Below are 18,360 nucleotides of genomic sequence, written 5' to 3'. Positions count from 1 at the left end.
GTTCGTTTGAGTGGTACGAATAAGAACATAAATGTATTTATCAATGTTGCTAATAACACGTGTTCGTGTTTATTTATATCTGTAATCTATTGGCTGTAATGCTGGTCACCTTGTCAGGTGACATTTAAATATTCATTGCACGGGTTTTAACTGACCGCTGTTAGCACAGAATATTCTAAAGCCATTCGAAGGCTCTTTTTAGTGCATATAACTGAATCCCCACCCACCCGCCCTTGCTTTACTTGTTTTAAAAAGATTTTATATTTAAAAATCTTGTTTTATTTTGTAGAAAGGAAGACAATTAAAGAAGATTGATATGTATTTGTAACAATCTGTGTATTATAAGTAAACTGCACTATCAGAGCGCTTCACATCCTAATATACGTGTTTGTGTTTATTTTATAAATTATTTATGTTCGTTTGAGTGGTACGAATAAGAACATAAGGTAACACTTTTACCCATGGTGTTATTTTCACACAGAAACAGGAAGCTGTCGCCATTTTTCGCCGGCCAAGGATAAAAGCCAAATGAATAATTTCGCCCAATCTCTGGTTTGTTTACACTCACAGAAACATAATGTAATCACTTTCCTGTATAAATATTACAAGAAGAAAAAATCTTATAAAAATGCAATAAGTTAGGAAATGGGAAGCTAAACTTTAATTAACTTCCCTTGCATCATTTTATAATGACATGAAGTTGAATTTAATTTTTGTTATCTCCATATATTTACATTTACTTTTTTTGCTACTAAGCCAATTGTAAAATTGACTTGAATTCCGTTTTTTTTGTATACTCACACGTAGAAATGTACACGGAGAACAATGAGGCAACAGTGACGCCAGTAAAAATGCAACGAGATAAGGCAGAGATACATTCATATACTGAGTAATTTTTTTGTGCTTTCAAACATTCATATTGTTAATATAAGGAATGTTTTAAAGTTTTGTGTGAATTATTGGTGTGTCAATCACACAACACATTTCTTGAAGCACACAAACGCTTCATGAAAAAATTATATCACATTTAAAGAATTAAAGTTTAACAAAAATATGATTAAAGAAGAAGATACCGTACTTTGTCTTTACTTAATCTTTTATTGTAATGTTCATAACAAGTTATGAAAATGGCTGTAATATAAGTTGGGTAGATGAATATGATTAATCATTAAAGAATATGACATGAAGGAGGAGTATTCTGGAAATATATCACTAGTTTAGTAAATCTCTAAGATTCATGCAGAAAAGCCTCATAATGACTCATTTCTCACATACGAGGGTCATTTAAAAAATACGTAGACAATGCTTCTCATCGTCATATAATTATTACAAGATTATAGATAAACACATTTTCGTAAACATAAACATTTATTTTTTCGAAGTGTGAAGTTTTCATTCCATTTGATTAAAAAGAACTTATGTTAGCCAAAATTTAAACCAACATGCTTTGTTAACACGGAGCCCGGTTAACCAACATTGTAACGTCAAAGACAACGTTGAGAAAGTTTGTCAAAATTACACTAATTTTCTTAATTTCAAACACGGTTTGTAGCGTCTTCTCCATTCAAAAACATATTCATAACACTTAACACCTAGTTTGCGAACAATTGTACAAATATAGCTTGAATAAGAATGTCATTGTTTTCAAATTCTTTAATTAACCATGTAACTCTATTAATTCTGCAACAGTGCAGCACACATCACGTTCATTGACGTTCCTAACTCTTTCGACAATATTTTTAACTTTAACTTGTTTCTTTGCAGACAATCCATCGTCCGATTCAAACTCGCTACCATTCAAAAAATTGTATTTTCCATTTAATACAAATACACAGATTATTTTTCATACAGATCCTGGTTTATACGGATTTTTTTAAGCTTGTAGAAGAAGTTTCTCGAATGTAAAGTACAAGTTTATTGCTACTTGCTGCTCCGTGACGTCCTCCAACGTCATGGTTTTTTGCTTTTTTTAATCAAGTCCATATGTATTTAGAAACATATCTTTTAAATTCGAGCGACATATTACATAACCTGATTTCAATTTAATTAACACAGCAATACTTTATTTAAACATGTAAATTTTATTTCGTTTCGGCTCCATTTATTAGAGGTATGGCTGTAAATACTATGAAGTGAAAATTAGTAAATTACTCAATTTTGACGGTGCTCCGTGACCCCATTTTTGCTGATCTAAATCCCTGGTAATTTTAATAAATAAGAAGATATATTCCATTTTTTTTACTCAAATTATTCGAATCTGTTGTTAAAATATTTGTACCAATTTTGGATATAATGTGACGTTTAATAAAAAAATTAGGACAAAAGTCTACGAACTTTTTGAATGACCCTCGGACATGTACTTGCTTTCATCAGAAAATACCACAAGGTTAAGATGTTTAACCGTATTTTTGTTACTTTTTGATAAATTTTAGTATGCTAACAAAGGAATCAACGAAGTTAATACAGTGAAACTTCTCCAAACCGCCCCCCCCCTGGAAACCGGTTCTCCCTGAACATCGGCCGAATTTATAAGTTTATAAGAATTTATAAGTCCCGGCAAAATTCCTAACAATTCTTTACACAGAAACTCTCATAAAACCGGCCACCCCTGAAAACCGGACACAAGACACAAAGGTTAAAAAACCTAGGAAATTTCACCTCAAGAAATATAACTGTCATTGGCCAGAGGGGTAATAATGACCGGACGGAGGTGTGAAAAATAATGCTACCCACCAAAAGTCAATGGTGTGAAAAACTGATATGGCCTCATAGGGTTTTCTATTGTTTTCTATTGTTTGACTGTCTTGAAGGGGTAGTCAGCTTGCCAGGCTACGTAAATGGCCGGTTTTAGTTGTGTCAATATGATTAAACATCAATTAAACTTGAATTAATAAAATATCAAGCAACTGGTGTATTTAAATCACAGAATGAATCAACGCCATATTGCATCATCTTTTTAAACACACATAAGCGGCCTTAGAATTGGACACTGTTTAAAAAATGCCAGGAAAAGATCAAATAAAACATTTATCAAAATATACATTCCATAATTAAAATAATAGAAATTTTGCTCAGAAATGATTTAATTATTCACTTTACACTGAAGTTCAACTAATTTTTTTAATGACGTAAGCGATAGACAGATACATGCAGTACACTGTATAGACTCTAGTAAAGGTAAAGGGTTTGGTTTATTTCTTCGTATATGGTAAAAAGATTAAAAGTAACTTTCAATGTTTTGTTTATTTCTTTATTTCTTTTTATAAAAATCAACACGTATGTCAAATTTATCCTCACTAATGATATTTTACAATTTCTTTTAGACCTTTAGAATACATTAAATGTCTGCCGATAATTAATAACATGTTGACAGATAACAGACACCAATTATAATATATTTTTCCTAGCATCTGTAACATAGTTCTGCAATTCTTCACAATGTTAGATTCTCGGGAAACCGGCCACCCCTCTAGTCCGGCCATTTTATTCAGTATGGCAGCTGGCCGGTTTAGAGAAGTTTTACTGTATGGTATTCTTTGTCACAACAGAACCAGATTTGTGTGTCACCATATTTCAAGTTGAAGATCATTCACACCTTGTATTTCATACACATATGCATCGAACTTTGGTTTCTATATCTTTAACTACAAAAAACCCTCTTTAGTACATAGATATTGGACAACTGAAACATAATTCTCCAAAATGTTAATGTTCTTCTTTACCCTACAACCATAGTCCTGCGAACATATCATTTTTCGTGAGGTAATTATAGTTAAAAATGAGGACCATAATCCATTTAGTTTAAGATAGGACAAAACAGTTAAATCACCTAGTTTAAAAAGGCAAAATCTTTCTCAAAAAGACTTTTTGTCCAAAGAAAATTAGAAAAGAAAATACTCAAAAAAGGAAAATTTATTTCAAAACGGTAGAATTCATCTTTTAAGTATGTGCCATATGTTGCAATGTATTTATTTCAAAAATGTGCATTTAACTATATTTTACAAACGAACATTATCTTATTTTTTTAGTTACATAAACTATGATAATTCAATTATATATTTGATAAATTCATTCATCTTATAACTACGATTATACGACGGTCCATTCAAATAAAATTTACTTTTAATTTGCTTTTAACTTTGTTGATACACGTGAAAATATTCTAAACAAACATGTCTATAGTTATTTATGTTTATCTTCATCAGTATAATTATCCTTTCCATGTTTTTCATTATCCTCGTTCTATTCTCGGAATGTCTCGTGTGAAGATGTATGAAAACCAAAGCCGTCGTATATTGCTCGTTGGGAATTGTGTTACTGATTTTGGTGTTTAAATGTTACCATGTGTTTGAAGCAGTGTTAACGTTTTCCGAAAACCTCTACTTCACACACATGAAGATAACTCTTTTGTCCATTTCTATCATTCATGATAATTGTGACACTTTCACCCACGGCACCATTCTCACAAAGAAACAGGAGGCGGTCTCCATTTGAAGCTGGTCCAGGAAAGAAGCCACAAGAAAAACTTTGCACACTTTCTGGTACGTTGACATTTACAGAAACATCGTGGAATCGATGTCCTACAACAAAATTACAAGAAAAAGAATTTTAAAAAGATCAATAATCGCCTTTAATGTATGTTTTTGCATAAACGTTTAAACGTTATTTTGAAAATACAGAATCAGTGCAATAGATTTCGCTGCTTGATGTATTCAAGAAAAATACGAAATAGTGTAGATGAAAACCACCTTGGTTGACTGGAATGTTAAGGGAATGTACTAGCCATATTGGATCTAGTCTGGTGTAAAATTAAAAAAATACCCAAAATGGGCTTTATACTCTATCTAACTAGCCCAAGGTTACTCAAAGTGCTAATGCACTAATGACATACTATTAGACACCAAAATTAATTTAATTAGGTTTACTTTGTTTTAATTGGAGAAAATTAATCATGTTAGTAAAGTGCAGCTACAATATGCACGAGATGAAAAATGCTACGAAAATGATGTCAGTTCGGTTCATTGATAATATGGCTTCAACCATTTGCTTTTTTTCTTATCCTTTATAATAATTCTTGAAAATTTCATTTTTCATATGGGGGTCTTCCTGACGCCATGTGTTTATTTCGTCTGCCATTCCTCTGTTACACAGAGTTCAAATAACATTGATTTTAGAATAAATACGACCATAATAACCAAGACAAGAAATTATTAAGTAATAATCCTTAGGCAATACAAGAAGGATATGGAGATAACGGAGAGTATACAATATAAAAGACCACAAAACAATTCAAATAGGAGCAGAGCAAACACAGACCTCCGATTCATCAAAGGTGGGATAAGATGCCATGGAGAAGTGAGAATCTCCTGCTGACCGGTCACACCCGCCGTGTGCTCTTTGTCATGATCAGGAAATACCGGAAAAATCCGTCGTCAATTCAGTGTTTAATAATGGACTAACAATTGGTATGAAAAACGTCAGTCAGCATTTGACTCAATGATAAATGGTATTTGCTGACAAGGTCATTGTATCGGCCATAGAACTTACGAAATGATGACTTTAAACGAAACTGCTGATATTCTTGTTTCACCAACTTGGTTGTCAATAATCTACCTCGTTTTAGAAATTGCTCATTCGTATAGCATGCTCTTGCGTATCGAATCAATTGAGGAATATACACTCCGTAAGCAGGTGATGAAGGTATATTGCTGCATAAGTAAGGGAAATTGACGAAAGAAAAGTTAAAGTCGTAACGTTTATCATAAAACTTGGTTGTTAGATTACCATTAACGTCTTTTTCAAGTAAAATATTAAAAGTATGAAACAGATCGATGTGTCAAACTCTGTAATATACATTTTAACTTTTTATTTTTTGTTGTGTCGCATCGTCTGATTAATAAAAATCGCGATTTTTACCCCACTCCAGCAAATCGGGAAAACTGTTCTGTTTATCGCTCGAGTAATTCCACCGAGCACACGGTTGGCATGTGCATAGATTTTTTGTATGAGGGGTGATCAAAAAGTTCGCGAACTACCTCTATATCTACAAAACCACAATTCAGATTAGATTCGAAATTGGTGCACACATAGCAATACACAAGTTCTATAAATAGCATATGCTGAATAAAGTTTTGCTCCTTGTTTGTGACGTCACAATGTGAAATTGACGTCACTATGTAGGTCACTTGTGACGAAAAATGATTTTCTCTGTATAGTTTATGGCATAACGTAGAAATCCTATTGAAATAGCGTATAATAATTTGCGCATAGTTTATTAAGATAATGATTCCTTTAAATTCAATTAATGTTTTGATTGATCGTTTTAGTGAAGGAAGGCAGATAGTTAAAAATGACACTTGTTAATTTTCCCAGTGAAAGGAAGTTTTAAAAGTGATGTGTTTTTAATTAAGCAATTTGCTATCCAAGACCTCCAATTTACACTTTGAAAAATAGTTAAATATTTCAACAAAAATATAATTATCAATTTCATATGATATCGTTTACTTGTGATTTTTAACATATTAGATATGATTAAAAATAGGCACCCATTCTCTATCCATCTTGAGTAATCATCTATCCCGAGACAGAGGACTTGAGTTTAATGATCGCCATGCTTATTTTTGTAAAGGATATTCTTATCCACCTATTCTGTTGCCGGGAATTGACCATTTCTGACAAATTAACTGTTTTAAATTTTCAAAATAACTTACATGGAAAAAAATATAAAACTCAGAAAAATCTTTCAGCTTTTGTGACAGAACGCTATGGGGGAGGTCACATGACCGCCTATATCACGTGATTTACGCATGAGAAGAACATTGGAAGATGTGCATTAAAATCATTTAATTTAATTTAATTTAAAATATAATCAACGCTGAAACCAAATATTGTTTTTTGTGGAAGTTATTCAATTAGTTCGCGAACTTTTTGATCAGCCCTTGTAGATAGATGCATTTAATGTTCGTTTTCTCCATATCCTTCTTCTAAACATATATGTTTACAACGGATCTCTTTTCTGTGGGGATAGAAGTTATTTTCAAATGGTACTCTGCAATGAGGATGCTTAGTTATTTTTTTTAATTTGAAAAGTTTAAACATATGCAGTGCACGAAAACAAATTTTAATTAAGTGTATTACATTTGTAAAAATTGGTACATGTGTCAATTTTGTTCAGCAGTTAGATAGAAAAATTAGTTAGTTATAGGATTTTCTTCAGGCACCTCACATAAAATAGAGATTGTTTGCGATGGTCCACGCATTTGATGGACTAATGGGAGTAATGTTTGTGACATAAAAACACATCATGTCGTATTATGTCAAACTATCTGCGGTAGATTGTATATCTTTGCCCCCAAAAATCCAAATTTTGAAAAATTCTTGAAATGTGCTAAATTCTATAAATTGTATGAGAAATATAAATTTACAGAACATAATATAGTTTCAAAGTAGTTAATTGACAATTTTTGTTTAGTCCAATTTCATATCATTTTTAGAAATAGGACAAATTGGAAAAAGAAATCAACAATTTTAGCTTTAAAATTCATAGAGGGCAAGTTTGCCCAGGAACAATATTTACATATTTCATTGACATTATCATTCTACGCATTATATCAAAATATTGAGCCAGATCAGACCTGCGCTCGGTGACTTTTACTAAAAATATCGACGTTATATATACTAGATTCCCATTATATCGCGGGTTTCATTGTATCGCGGTATATCACAAAAATGTGGATACATAGCATATATTCCTTTTGTTGGTAGACAATATGAATGTTACCTGAATGTTTAAGTTTTTGATGATTAAGAAGTACGGAACATCCGTTTGATAAAAAATAAAAGGAAATTTTCAGATTTCCAGTCCCTTTTTAATCATATTTAGACCATTAGAATTATAAACTCGTAAAAATTATACTAAAGTTCAACTTTTCAAAGTTTTTAGTTTATACAATTGTTCAATTTTTCATGTAGAATTACATCGTAAATCAAAAAATAGAATTTGAGGTCTGTGTCATTTACAAGTTTCCATGTATTCCCATACCGCGATACAAGGAGACTCTCCAGTTTAGGAGGTAAATAAGACTTCCTGTTTTAAAAATAGACCACAAATAAAACGATGCAAGCTTGGAAAATAATTGGACACTAAAAAGTTAGGCCAAAGCTAGAATTATAATTATCAATTCATGTAAGTTAAAATAAAAATTAGAAATTACATGTTTTATGCAAAAGAATTAAGTACCGCGATATAATGAGACACCAGTATACATTGTTCTGTAGAAGTCATTTTTGTGACGTAATTTCAAACAAATGTCACCATTGCTCATAAAAATATTTAGTGCTTTTAAGTCAGCATGAATCCCCCTGTTTCAGAACATAATTAAATATTTCTCCGTTTAAGTTTGATCTGGGGGCAAATATTGGTTATTACCAAATAAAGTTCTTTCTTAGCTCTCGCCAATATACGAAGTTTGATAAAATATATTGAGTTAATTTCTTCGATATTCAGAAGACAGCACAATGTTTGCAAAAAAAGGTCCATTGCCTATGCTATGTCTATCTTCACAAAAAAGTATGAGGCTAACCTCCAATCCCCCCGAAGTCCTGTTTTTTTGTTTTGTTTTGTTTTTTTTTTCACAATAGTGCCAAAGCTTCAGAAATTTGTCATTACGTAGTATGTGATAAAACACGTACTAGCCTTATATTGTTAAGACCACCTTTAAAAAACTTTTTTTTAATTGGTTGCCATTTCTCCCGACAAATTGACTAGAAATGACCCGACTCGATTTTTTTTACATACCATTACACGATATGTTTTTTTCTTTTTATTCTGTCAACAAATATGTTTAAATTTTAAGGAAAAACAATCTCAATCATAAAAATACGGACCCAGTAATTTTTCCTGAGTCAGAAGATCCACCAAATAACATTTTAAAGATGGTCATAATATTTCATCATGTTGTTTTCTTTCTTTACGATGTAGAATTGTAATTTTGATAACAGAGGCAAATTGAAAAAAAAATGTTTGTTTTTTTTTTCAGTAAATCTCCATACCCACTCTGAATGATTTCATTCCTTTTGAAAGGGTGCTCCAGTGTGATGAAAATTGTCAATGTTTATTTGATACAGTATACCAGTATGTACTAAAACAACATAATTCATAAGGATTCTATGTGTCTAATTTTCTTTGTGTTTCATTACAAAAGATGTAAACTTAAATTATGTATCTTTAAACAGATCCATTATTATGGGTATTGATATGCAAGCAATATCTGATAGTGTTACTTTATGTTGTTTGTGTTCCACGAAAAAAAGAGCGGATAACAGAATTGATTACTGTGCTTTGAAGTCAAATAGAATTTCAAAGATGTTACTGGATTTACGAGATTAGATGATATTACCAAATTTCAAATTGGATATTAGACAAATGAAACATACAAATAAAAGATACGAAATGAAAAATTTGTACAATTAAGGAATTATTGTTTTAGCAATTGAAAGGTTAATGGTCACAAGGTATGCATATTCTGCTTGTATATTGCAGATAGTTAACCAAGACACAATGTTAACGGTAAAGAACTGAAACAAAAAAAGGAATTACAGTGAAAACTGTCTAATTTGACACCTGAATAATCAAACACACTATGAATTACGACATTGAATTTCGTTCCCATTTTAGTATTTTCCTTGTTTTTAGCACTATGCAATCCGTCACCCTGTCTATTCCGACACAAAATTTGTCTCTCAGTGCATGTAGGATTACACAGGTTTCACTGTACTCATCAGTTACATGATACATGATGTCACTTTATAACTATAAATGTAGCATAAGCTGTGTAATAAGTTGTAAATAAAAATATTCAAAAGATAAAAAGAATAAAAATGATTCACTATTGAATCCAAAATATCAAGCTTTGACACAAATAGGTTTTCATAGAAAAATGTTATGAGCGTACTCCACGTTGAAAGATTATGACAACAACAGAACTTTCAAGAGATACCAACATATATTCCTTCAACTCGACATTTAGATATCTCGACGACGTGTTGTCAATTATAACAATGGTCATTTCCAATCTTACGTCGATACGATATACCTGGTGAGCTTGAGATAAAAGATACCACAGAGTCTGAACACATTAGATTCATACGTGTATATTATACTTGAAAAAGACGGTATTGGTAATCTAATAACCAAGCTATACGATTAACGTGATGACTTTAACTTTTCTATCGTCAATTTCCCTTATACGCAGCAATATACCTTCATGACCTGCATACGGAGAAGATATACTTCAGTTGATTCGATACACAAGAGTATGCTCTATTTATGAACAATTTCTAAAACGAGGTAAATTATTGACAAACAAGTTGATGCAGCAACAAGAATATCAGCAATCTCTTTTGAAGTCATCATTTCGTAAGTTCTATGGTCGATACAATGACCTTGTCAGCAAATACCATTTATCATTGAGACAAATACTGACTGACGTTTTTCATTCTTATTGTTAGTCCGTTTTTAAACACTGAATTTACAATGGAATTTCCGTAATTTTCCAATCATGACAAAGAGCACACGGCGGGTGTTACCGGTCAACAGGGGATGCTTGCGCCTCCATGGCACCGGATCCCTTCTCTCATGTTTTGGAGGTCCGTCTTTGCTCTGTTCCTATTTTGTATTGTGTTATTGACTTTGATATTGAATACTGTTATTTATCTCCATATCTTATCCTAAAAAACAAATTACAAACATTTCATACAAAACATTATGAATACTTTATATAATAAATATACGTGTAATAAACATAAATAGCACATATTTACTTACGGCAGCTTAAGTAAAAAAACAATATAAACGGATAGGGTCTCCTTGTGTGGGTCACACAAAGGAAATTAACACAGGGAGTGAAGAATTTAGGAAAAGTAACTGCGGATATACAATATAAAAGTTAGCTCTTGATATCATAATAGAGAGTAATACTTGATTACGTAAGATTACTCTAGCTCTGAAATAGATACAGTAATTTAGTAAGATATATAAACGTATAATGTAAATGTTCATAAACATAACAATGAAGTCTATGTTCTTTGGCCAACCAAAGCCCGATTTTACATTTTGATTAAAAAAAGTTAAAGGAATTTTTTATGCAGAGAAAAAAATACATACTCAGTACATGTCTTTGGTTAACTCAAAGAAAGCGTGTTTAATTAAAAATCTAATCTAAAATTGATTTTAATCAAATCAGAAAATGGGGGGGGGGGGCAATATGCCTCTTTTGGTACTAGAGTACATTTAGATACATGTATGACCTTTGTGCACTGAAGTCTTAATAAAACATTACATCTTTGACGTTTTCCCTCCAATTTTTATATCCAAATATAGCATTGAACAAAATAAACTTTAAGTCAATTTAAAAATACACTAAAAAATTGTGATTAAGAAAAAAAATTCAAATCGTTTTGTTTAATCGATTTTTTTTCTTTCTGCATTCACAAAGTCTGATTTTTCTGGCATTAAAAAATTAATAAGACAGAAAATTATTTTGAAGTCTTAAACTTTTGCTGCATTTATGCAGATAGGTCAAAGATATTTTACATATTTAGAAAATATCATCTATATACTATAGTATATTATATTAATGTTTAGATATTTCTAAAATTGTTTGTTAAAATTGGGTCAATTTTTACCTGGATTTTCAGAATATACGCATTGAATATTTTTGTCAAAATTCGTTGAAAGAATTCATATGAAATAATTTAAACAATGTTTCAGAACCAACATAACACATTTCATTACAGTTTTTTTGTGTAACCACTAACCAGCATGGAAGAAAAGAAAAATGAAATTTACAGTACAGTATAAAGTTCAAAAGGGAGAAGAATTATCATTTTATTCTAAAAAAAGAATAACTTCTGCCACAAAATATAGTTCCTGGCTGAATCTTACATGAACAGAATTTAATAGCAATTTTTGTTTCATTGAATATAGTTTAATTTGCATTGAAGTACTGTATCCAGATTTAATGTTAGAAATTAAAAATGATACAGTCAATTTTAATTATAAATATCCAGAGCAAAATTTGCTCAAATGCTCAGTATCGCACCTCCTAAAGAACAGTGTGTAATATTTAAAAATTAAAGCCGCTAGAGTTTGTAAATTGTCATTTTTAGAGAATTATTTATAAAACATGAGGGAGATATAGAAAAAGAGAACGAAATTGAGAGAGAATATACCTGTGTATGCGAACAGATGTTTTTCATTTCTGTTTGTGATTTCCTCATGTTGCTATACTGAAAGAACTACGTATTAAAGAGAAAAAACTCACCGCAACAATCACGTCTGTTGTATACAAGTACTTGTGATACACTGGTAGTATTTGTCAGATCAATTCTCAACCATGGACTGGTTTCAGCCTTACTGTGAGGCAATGAATGTTTTCCGCATTCTGTCACACCATCCACTGCAAATGCTGATTTATATTGGGAACCGTAAAGACTACTTAAAACGGCCGCCACTGCCACTGAATTGAAATACAGCATACACAATGAGAAAATTTTGAAATGAGAGCAATACAAAATAGAAGCAGAGCAAACAGGGACCTCCAAAATATCAAAGGTGGGATCAGGTGCCATGGAATAGTGAGCATCCCATCTCGACAGGTCGCACCCATCGTGTGCTTCTTGTCATGATCAAGAAGTAAAGGACAAATTCTTCCATTCAATCTATGCATACTGGACTAACAATTAGTAAGATAAATGGCAGTCCTACGGTGTATGTTATTTCAGACATTAATACATCAAGGTAGATTGATTGATTGATTGTATATAGTTTTACGTCCTATTCGGTAATTTTTCACTAATGTCGAGACGTCATAAATATAGTAGTGAAAGGATTTTAATTTCGACTTTAACTCGGCTCTCAGGGTCATTGAGCAGTGAGGGATTCTCTTCGCGCCAACACCTATCGTGACACCGGGCCTCGGTTTTTCAGGTCTCATCCAAAGGGTCCGAATTTTGTACTTTAAAGTGCCTAGAGCATGGCGAAGTAACCTTTATAGTTTTTCCACCCTCACAATTTTAATGGTTCAAAGTACAAAAAACTGCATTTATTTTCATTTATCAAGTTTAGTATACTTTAAACTTTCCAATTATTGCAGAAAATACAAAGGTCATCATTATTAAAGATGCAAAACATAAATAAACAGAAGTGTATGTCAACATAAAAACATCGCACATTTTTTGTTAACAGTATCATGAACTATACGCTGAATATTTCTTAATCCTTCCTTCTTTTAAGATACTTTTGAATTGTGAATATTAGGGAAACTATTTTACATTAGAAGTACAATAAAACAAATGACTCTAATGAAGAGACACTAGTAGGAGTTACTGCCCTCGTCAACATTTCTCAAAGATTGAATAATTGATCAAATAAAGAAAATATGCATTTTTCAAATTCTTTAACTTAACAATATTTATTATTACACCTATTGTAAAGCATTCTTCCAAAAGATACTGTTCTTTTAGGTATGAATTTAAACTAATAACAGTTTTTGCAACAATCTATGACATCATATCAGGGTTTAATTACCTTAAATGCTACCCATTTTTACCGACTTTGGTCAGTCGACACCTAACAATCACGGAGCGAGTGCTCTACTGACTGACAAACCGTGAACGATCATCAAAGTAGAAAGGAAATATAGATAACTCCAATCTCATTTCTAAACCTGCATCAACACAGGTGAAGGAGGATATATTTGGTGATTTGCAATCACTTAATTTAAAAATGTATTAATTTATTTTTTTGCTAGTGCGCAATTATCAAAGTTCTTAGTCTCCCATTTTATGAACATGTATACCTACCTAGTCCTTGTTATACACACGCGCACATAGGACAAGGACTAGATTTCTCCACCTCTCTCTATCTTGAGCATTTCTCTCCAGTTCTCTCCAAGTTAGTTTCTGGTCCCTCATTTCTTTTTCAACAGTCCTTCGCCAGGTGTTCTTTGGCCGACCAGGTTTCCTCTTCCCTTCCGGTGTCTATCTAAGGGGCACTTTAGTGATGTTGTTGGCTGGTTCCTCAACATGCGCCCTATCCGTCGCCATCACCGTTTAGTCAACAATTATGTTCGCATGTTGTGTTGGCCCTCTCATGGAGTTCCACATTGGTAATTTTATTTGGCCAGGAAAATACTCACGATCTTTCTGAGGCATCCATATAGTAGGACATACAGGACGCAGCTATTATAGATTTTTATTTTTGTCCTTCTACTTATGTCATTTGTTTTCCAGATTTCTTGAGGTTGATGAAGGCACTTCTAGCTTTAATTAGTCTGGCCTTTATATCTTTGTCTGCACCCTCATATGATGTTACTATGCTGCCAAGATAGGTAAATGTTGTTGTGTTTCTCGGGTCATTTTGATCAACCCGTATTCTTGCTGGTTGTTTGGTGTTTTATCAAATAACTTCAGTTTTCTTGATTTTGATTTTTAGTCCATTTTGTCTACATTACTCTGTAATTTTGATGTTTTACTTTGCATATGTTTTTTTCCAGATGTGATAGTACGGCCAAGTAATCTGCGTAGTCTGCTAAAAAGGTTCCCTCTTATTAACATGTATATCATGTGACAACTATCATGGTTGTGGATACAGAAGGCTGAAATCATTTTTATAGAGCACTTATTATGGGAATTGCTTATTATGGTACAAGCAACTCATGAAACCTAAAAAAATTATTGCAACATTACTGAAATACTTTTTATTTTAAAATTAAGAAAACATTCAACGATTTACCTTTAAAGGGGGGCCAGGATGGATTTATGAGCGTTTGAAAAACATTTCAAATTTGAATGAGCTGTAATACATGGGTAATTCTAAAAATCCTAGGTTTGTAAAAAAGCTATTTACATTGACTTATGTGTCACTGGCGTGGCGCAGTGGTAAGAGCGGTATAGAGGAGGTGATCATTGCATCGCATGTTCGAATTCACTGCGTTCACTGCGGGACATGGAGATCGTTTGGGTGAGACCGGATTAAGCGAGGTAGGTGCTGACTGGGAAAATCTCTCGCTGCTCTATGGCCTTAAGTATTGGCTTAAAATATTCAGCCCTCCTCTAGCAAGTGGTGGCGTCTCTCTATGAGTGAAGACGTAAGTCAAAGAGAAAAACAAACGAGTAATTGAATCATGCTTGTGATATCAAGGAGGTTTTCTACTATTTATTATAGAAGCTTTAGCAAATCTTTAATATTTACGTATTTTACAATACGGATTCTCATAATTCTCTAAAATTTTTATATTAGGTTTCTTTTAAATACATATGCCCGAGAAAGATCCAATTATTACAATTATTATAGAATAAAAAGCCCTTTTTCATGGACATTGTTATATTAGAATAAGTAATTGATGCAATAGCAAGAAATGATATTAATATTCTAAAAATTGTACTGGAAGATCCATTTTAAAGATTTAGGAAACAATGCTTAGTGAATATTTTAATGCTAGAACAGGAAGTGCAGCTGCTTTTATGTTCAATGATAGCAATCAACGTGAAGTTGACATCAAAAAGATTCTTGAGTTTCTGATTGACAATATCTATGTTTTTGGGAGACCAGGTCTTCAAACAATTTATTGGAATTCCCATGGGTACCAATTGTGCTCCGTTATTAGCAGACCTATTTTTGTATTCATATGAAGCGGAATTTTTTGCAAAATCTTATGCGTGAAAAGAAAACACTTGCTGTTGCCTTCAACTCAACGTTTGGATATATCGACGACGTATTGACAATTAACAATTTATCATTGAGTCAAATGCCTGACGTTTTTCATACTAATATGCTCTGCTCCTATTTTGTATTGTTTTGTGGACTTTGATATTGAATACTGTTCGTATCCTTCATATACCTTTATTTAAAACTTATAATATTTATATATTACTCATTATCATAATGAGTAATGATATTTTCAACAGAGTCAATAGCGAAACTTGCATGGATAATAGAGGATAAGAACTAGTAGACTTTCTTTTATTGTAAAATAAACAATTTCGTTTTATGAGTGAAATGTTTGGAAATTTCACATAACTTATCATGGTAGTAGTGTTTCTGATTATCTTATGAATGATGAAAAAATTACACAACGCATTTTGTTTTTTGAAGCAGCAGATTTTTAACACAAGTAACATAAGCTCTGTTAAGCTTTTGTCCGACGTAAATAGTCTGCTATCAAATTTGATGAGGCATTACAGTCCAAGAAAATAGAGTCAAAAGATTAAAAGATTCCCTTGACGTTGCTGCCATTATGTCACTTTAACCAAATTTATGTAAAATTACGAAAAGTTCTGCTAAACATTAAAAGAAATTATTTGATAATGAGTTGATAAATATTTGGCCACAACCAAAGAATTCAATATGTATGTATAAAATCAGTATTATAAAGATTATAGAATTCATAACAAAGCACGAAAATAAAAGTTTAGAACATACCATTGAAATATCATTAACAGGCTAAATTCTTTAGCTGCAAATGTACTATTCTTTGCCTACCAACAGAATTTTTGCATACAAAAATACTTGGCTGCACATTTTATTGTGTGTATCTAAACCAAAATATATATGATCTCATTTAAAACTGTGTAAATAGTGGCTCCTGCACATCTAGCAAACCGAGAATGACATACAGAGGACAACATGTCAGTATACATCTAACACAGCATAATATTTAATAAACCTTTACTTTTACCGTAACTTTCGTAATAAAGGACGACTTACTGTTTTCTTCGGCTTTATCTTCCTGTTGGAAAAAATGCATCATAAATCGTACTGTAAAAAGACCAACAAAATAAGGAGATTTGTTCATAATTTATTATTTATCTTTCAAAAAATGGTTCGGCACATAGAAGCAAGTGCTATGATTTTTAAAGGCGAAAGGTTTTTTTTTTAATTTTAACTTTTTATACAAAACATTTCTTTGATACTATATCAGTATTTACATCCGATACATTACACTTGGTCTTTAATACTATGTCAGTTCTTACCCCTGATACATGACACTTAGTCTTTAGTGTGATTGAAATGCATATTTACCATTTCTAAGTATTTACATCCCAGTTGATCATTGTAGTAATTGGAACCTATCTTCTTCCATTCGCAGCAAATTCGACATTGAAACAAATCGTTTCTGATCTGACATAGTTCTATTCCTATACACCGTTGATCTCTGACACAAAACTGGGAACATTTTGTTAAAGTTCCCATCTGTGATTTTCCTTCTGATGAAAAGATGGTTTGAGCGTAATTGTCAGTCAGCTTGCCAAAGAATTTTAAAGAAAATTCTCCATGATATTGAGGCGCCTTGTAGGCACTCTCACACACCACTGGAAACAGAAGGAAGATGATTTGTAGGTACATTTTTCCATTTGTTATCAGCATTATAATTCACTTCAAATCACGAAAAGAAATATTTTGTGGAACCGCTGTTCCCCTTTTTTGTGTTTGCTATGAATGTTTTCTATGACACGGTGTGAACTAAATACAAAATTAAACCAAGAAATATTTATAATGAATATTTTTTAAAGTTAACGTCAAATTATGAATAAAAATTTAAGCTGTTAATAAGATAATCAATATTTTCAAATTAGATTTGAGCATTCTTGAAACCTAAATGATAAATTATTTAGACGTCAGGGTTAATTAACTTATTGTCCTGTATGCGATTAACAATGCCAAACTCTCAATATGCATATTTTAAAACCTTTTATGAGAAAAGCTTTGAAAATTACAAGCCTATGTTAATTTTGTGCACTTTTAAATTTTGAAATTTTAATGACTGCATATTTCAAATCGTTTAATCTTTTCAACGATTTCATTGATGTTATATAAACTAGAAATATATTAATGCAGCACTTGGTATTTCATTTGTTAATTGATCTGCATTTGACTAATTGATACTAGTATATCTAACTTCTTTCCCTGAAGTATACGAAGAGTTCATTTGATATGCTTGATGCAGCATCCACAAGTATTTAGTAATGCAATTTTGCAAACGCTTGAAACTGTTATATAGATACACAATACCTCAGAGGACAGGGTATGATGGGACAAGCGTTATGTCTGGCTTAAATTCGGGTGTCTGTTCTAGTTAACGGGAAGCCCAACCATTGCTGAATACCACCAATGTTGAGCACATGTATTAAATTTAGTTATATCTCCTTTATGCACGAACATACCTCTTTGATGTAGTTAATCAGCTGACATGGTTTCTTTGGGCCAGTCTAAAGTGGGTTTCGATTATAAAACGACATTTGCCTACTGTAAAACCAATTGATTATTTAAAATGGAAATATTGAAAATAAGGAAAAGGA

General features: G+C 32.0%; 1 protein-coding gene across 1 annotated transcript; it reads right to left on the bottom strand.

The window, feature by feature from the left end:
• Positions 1–3,930: 3,930 nt before the first annotated feature.
• Positions 3,931–17,350, bottom strand: LOC134277704 (fucolectin-like). Its single transcript, XM_062760026.1, has 4 exons — positions 17,084–17,350; positions 16,769–16,790; positions 12,324–12,518; positions 3,931–4,580 (listed from the first exon to the last, which is right to left on the bottom strand). The coding sequence occupies exons 1-4, from the start codon at positions 17,252–17,254 to the stop codon at positions 4,360–4,362; spliced, it is 609 nt and encodes a 202-aa protein (XP_062616010.1). The 5' UTR covers positions 17,255–17,350; the 3' UTR covers positions 3,931–4,359.
• Positions 17,351–18,360: the final 1,010 nt, after the last annotated feature.

The sequence above is a fragment of the Saccostrea cucullata genome, unplaced genomic scaffold (assembly GCF_032062105.1).
Source record: "Saccostrea cucullata isolate Sc308-1 unplaced genomic scaffold, CSIRO_AGI_Scuc_v1 ctg6766, whole genome shotgun sequence".
Classification (NCBI taxonomy): Eukaryota; Metazoa; Mollusca; class Bivalvia; order Ostreida; family Ostreidae; genus Saccostrea; species Saccostrea cuccullata.
Note: the sequence above shows the minus strand (reverse complement) of the source record. Positions and strands in the feature narration are given on the sequence as shown.

Bases quoted from the DNA above. Each gene is read 5' to 3' on its own strand.
- LOC134277704 (XM_062760026.1), bottom strand. From the start codon at position 17,254: ATGGGAACTTTAACAAAATGTTCCCAGTTTTGTGTCAGAGATCAACGG. The intron at 12,519-16,768 runs GTAAGTCGTCCT...ATTTCAATTCAG, and splicing joins AGATAAAGCCGAAGAAAACA to TGGCAGTGGCGGCCGTTTTA. The intron at 4,581-12,323 runs GTGAGTTTTTTC...ATTTTGTTGTAG, and splicing joins CAACAGACGTGATTGTTGCG to GACATCGATTCCACGATGTT.